Source organism: Macrobrachium rosenbergii, chromosome 50, assembly GCF_040412425.1.
Source record: "Macrobrachium rosenbergii isolate ZJJX-2024 chromosome 50, ASM4041242v1, whole genome shotgun sequence".
In the NCBI taxonomy this organism is placed as follows: domain Eukaryota; kingdom Metazoa; phylum Arthropoda; class Malacostraca; order Decapoda; family Palaemonidae; genus Macrobrachium; species Macrobrachium rosenbergii.
Window position 1 is genome coordinate 8,845,001 of NC_089790.1, and position 5,000 is coordinate 8,850,000.

Consider the following 5,000-nt stretch of genomic DNA (forward strand, 5'->3'; position numbering starts at 1 on the left):
ATTACGTATTAAATCACGAACTGCTTTTCTTATAAATAACCTCTCTCTTTTGTTTTGCAGTGAGAGAATACAATGGCGCTCACTTGCCTCTGAACAAGATAAGTCGGATGGACATGGCTGCGTACCTGTGCATCGCTCGCAACGGCGTTCCTCCCATAGTCAGTAAAAGAATACAAGTCAGCGTCGATTGTAAGTGTCGATTCCCGTTTTCTTTACTGATAGTGTTTTACTTATGTTCATGACTGTACAAGGATGTGGATATCTCATAAACGCGAAAGCGTGTGTGTGTATATATAGTATATGTATATATATATATATATATATATATATATATATATATATACTGTATATATATATATATATATATATATGTATGTATGTATGTATATATTATATACATATTTATATATATGTGTATGTACTTATTAACTCTTTACATATGTATGTGCGACTGTGAACGTTTCGTGTATGTAAGTGCGTGGATATATGCATACACGCACACACACAAAATTATAACGTTCGCTTCACCAGCGAAAGAACCAAGTTGGATCCCCGAGCAGGCCGGAATACTTTAGGCCAATTCTGTTAAATTCAATTGACCTAAGCAATGAATGAAGTAACTGGTAGATAGACAACTATTTTGGGTCGCCTTCTGAAAGCTTTCACATCATTAGCGATTTCATATATCCACACAGGGGTCTCATCAGCATCGTGTCAAACCCCCTTACTGTACCTAGAATTTACACGCACTCTAACATTTCATAGGATATTACGATTTTTAAGAAATTTAGGTTTGTCACGCTAATCACTGGGAGTTAGAGTGGTTGAACAGCAGGATAAAAAGATCCAGAAAATAAAGGAGATATAGCACAAAGGTATAAATGCGGAACTGAGAGAAAATCCATATTTGACCCTGAGAAGTAACAGTTAAAGAGGTTGGACAGCCAGACAGAAGAAAGGAATGGAGGTGAAATAAAAGGCTAAAAAGTGGATGCAGCTAGGAGTGAAAGGGATTCTGCAAACACCCTTTCATAATGCCTACAGTGCACCACCACGTGAGGTGCAGTGGCCGCAATGCCCTGCCTACGGAGCCTGGGATAATATGCCACAATTTGTATCATTAACAATTTGCACTCCATCAGTAACATATACTTTGAGATGAAGAGTAAGCCGCCTGCCTGCGACCCACCATTGTCAACTAACGCTGTATACCTATTTTACTGTTTAGGTCAACAGATTCACTAAGATTTCTTAGTTTGAAAATATACTGTATATTTATATATATATATATATATATATATATATATATATATATATATATATATATCAGCAAGCGTTTGTGAGATGATGTTTTATTATTAACGTCCCATTTCCGCCTACAAGAACCTTTGTTCATAAAGTGAGCACGAACTGAATTCTTTGTTATACTGACCCACCATTGTCTTTGGAAGAGGTTGTCCTGAACTTAATTAGTGATACCTACTTCTTTTTACTAGTTTAGGTCAACAGATTTATTATCGATTCAAGATTCTTAGTTTTCCAAATGTGGTAATTGAATGACAAGAACATTACGGGTTTTATAAAGTGACCATCTATTGAAAACATTATTTAGAACTGTCAGCTGTTACGGGACTCACAATAGATTGCTTGTTTCATTTTCGCAAACTCCAGGCTTTGATATTTCCTGGTTTGAATAAAGACAAGACTTTTGCATTGGTCTATTTTATCGACTTGATATTTCTTGAATAAGTAGGTCATCGACTTCAGGTGTCTTGTGCGACCGCAGAATCAAGATAAAGGTTAAAGGAAGAATGTATATGACAGTAGTGAGACCAGCTTTGATGTATGGAGCAGAAACATGGCCGGTAAAGAGAGTGCAAGAGAAGAAATTGGATGTAGTAGAGATGAAAATGCTCAGGTGGATGTGTGGAGCAACAAAAATGGACAGGATCAAAAATAAAAGAATAAGAGGAACTACTAAAGTCGTAGAACTATCAAAGAAGGTCCAGGAAAGAAGACCGCAGTGGTATGGCCATGTGATGAGAATGGATGAGACATATGGAGGAGGAGAGTGATGCAGAAGGAGGTGCCTGGTGGGAGAGCAAGAGGAAGACCTAAGAAGCGAAGGTGGATGGATGTAGTTAGAGAAGATCTGAGGGGCAAACAATAATGTCAGAGGACGATGTGTTTGACCGAGCCAGGTGGAGGAGGAAAGCTGTCAGAAACGTCGACCCCCACATGGAAGTGGGAAAAGATGCAGAGAAAGAGAAAGAAGAAGTGGGTCATTGACTTCATATCCGTAATTATGTTTCCTGGGTCTTCATTTAAAATATTGTTTATTTGGTCTATGTCCGACAGTAGTTTGGGCTGGAATCTTGAACGGGTAATTAATCATTTCCACGTTACAGTAAATGGTTGCACGGTTTCATTCATTACTGATTCTGCACAGAAATGTTTACCTTCCTTTCAACTAAACTGCAGTAAAAAAAAAAAAAAAAGACAACCCTCCCAAAAAAAGCAAAAATAAATTGTCAGCAAAAGAAAATATTGGGTATAAGAAGTTCAGTGCCGAAGAATATTAATAAAAGAAAGGATATGGACAAGAGAAATCGATTAGACGACTTAAATGAGATTCGTAAAATATATTTTTGACCATTAAAAGTTGGACCAAAGAAGAATAAATACAAATTGCCTAAACAAGAGCAATGAGGACAAATGTTCAACTTCCCTTTTCCAGAGCATTTTCTGAAAATACTCCTTAACTTACTTTCTATTTCTTGGTTTCTTAGAATTTAATCTGTTGTAACTTACTTTCCATTTCTTGGTTTCTTAGAATTGAATCTGCAACGTGAAAAAATAAAATAGTTTCACAAGTGACCAATTTGGAAATGGTATTAGCAATGTGGAAAAGGCTTAGTTTCAGAATATATTGGAAAAACGTCGTAGCATGGTGAAAAATTAATCAAGAAGGCGACAGGGAAAAACAAGTGAAGGAAAAAAAAAGCGAGAAAATCTTGATCATTGTCTTCTCGAGACCTCCTTAAAGGAAGTGTAATACCGTAAGCAATGTTGTCACCGGGAGGGATCTATCAACGCGCCTTCTTTACTTCTCTCCTCTCACTCTCTCTCTCTCTCTCTCCCTTTATCTCTCTCTCTCTCTCTCTCTCTCTCTCTCTCTCTCTCTCCCGGCAGTATATAGTGCAGCCACGGTGATATGCTATAACTTTATGGACGATAATTCTCGACACAGCGAACCATCACCGTAATTGGAGAAAATCCCTTAACCGCCAACCCCAACTCTCCCCCTATTCCAGACCAAATCCCCCCCTCCCCCTCCCCACTCTCCTCCCCTCCTCTCAATTACCCGAAGACTATACTCCCTTTCCTTTTCCACCCCTCCCTACTCCCCTCCTCCTCCTACCCATACCCATCCCCACCCTCCCTTCATCCCACCACACAAATACCTCCCTTCAGTATCTTCTTTTCCATCGATTGCTCTCCATTAGCTTCTTCCCATCGGGAACTCTCTCTCTCTCTCTCTCTCTCTCTCTCTCTCTCTCTCTCTCTCTCTCTCTCTCTCCGGGTTTTAAGCCTCGTCTCTCGATTCTTCCGTCGACTGAATTTGTTTGTATTTGCTTCGGTTTGGTGTCGTCAACTTCCTGGTCATAGGCACCTTGTGGGATCTCAGAAGCGAGAGTGTGCGGGGGATCGACGCACTGCTGGTGAGCCTTCCAGGTAGTGTTATGGAGTGTTTAATGTAGGATTTTTCCTCACAGGCATTAATGCGTAATTTAGCAGTTAAATTAAGATTATGGCTAAGATAATTATTTTCATACTCTCTACAGCCACCTTGTACCTCGAGAGAGATTATATATAAATAAATATATATATATATATATATATATATATATATATATATATATATATATATATATATATATATATAAATAATCATGAAGCTACAAATGTCGTTTTATATATGTATGTATGCGTGTATATATTTATATATATTTATATATATAATATATATATATATATATATATATATATATATATATATATATATATATATATATATATATATATATATATATATATTTATATAATTTTCATTAACGCTGCATTGGCATATTTATGCTGATAGGCTATATATATATAGCAGTTCGTAAAACCCAGCACACTCACATACACACACACATTGTGGCATTTACCTTTATCTATCACTAACTCTCATATCTCCTGCTTATTTAGGACTATCTTTCCAGTACTTCCTCTAATTCACGATTCAGAGCTGTCTAGGATTTACTCTTCCCTTTCCTCCTAACATGATTGATACGCACTCTGCCAGCCTACCATCTTCAATTTTCTCCAGCTGACCATGTGCTCTTATAATACTCTGGTTCGTCTTTCTCTCCTACATTAACCCTTTCAGTGCTCACCATTTCACTACGTCTTCCACGACGTAATTTTATGCTAATAATCTCCGTCCGCCATTCATGCTTTACTTCTATAAAGTAGGAGTTGGTTCAACGTTCCTGTCGTATGTTCCAACCACGGCTTCCGTAGCCACTGCAAGACTCTTCCCAACCTCACCATCCATTGATCAGTCTTCCTAGTTTCCTTTCACTCTCATAAATTTATTCTTGCTCACATTTACTCTCAGCTTTCTTGCTTTGCAAACATTTTCAAACTCTTCTATTAGCTTATGAATACTTATTTGTTTGTTATTTATTTGTTAGAGCACAGTGGATAAGCTGTCAAACTGAGTAGTACTAATGGTAGAGGAAAATATTAATGCTTCTAATGAGAAACATTGTACATCTAAAATGGGGCATAGTTAAAACCTGTAAAGCAAAGCATTAATGGTGTTGCCAAAGACGTAGGGAGCTCTACAAAAGAAATCTTGGATATTTCTAAATGAGAGACCTGACAGAAATAGCCTAATAGAGCAAAATCGTGGTGTGGTCGACCAGACCACTACTCCCCTATGGTAGGATTTG

General features: G+C 37.6%; 1 protein-coding gene across 2 annotated transcripts in view; it reads left to right on the forward strand.

The window, feature by feature from the left end:
• The window catches only part of LOC136832583 (lachesin-like), a 578,121-nt gene that overhangs the window by 543,223 nt on the left and 29,898 nt on the right, over positions 1–5,000 (forward strand). For both annotated transcript variants that reach the window (XM_067093660.1, XM_067093659.1), the window contains exon 6: positions 61–189. In XM_067093660.1, the coding sequence (XP_066949761.1) occupies positions 61–189 (129 nt within the window). The remainder of the gene's footprint in view (positions 1–60; positions 190–5,000) is intronic.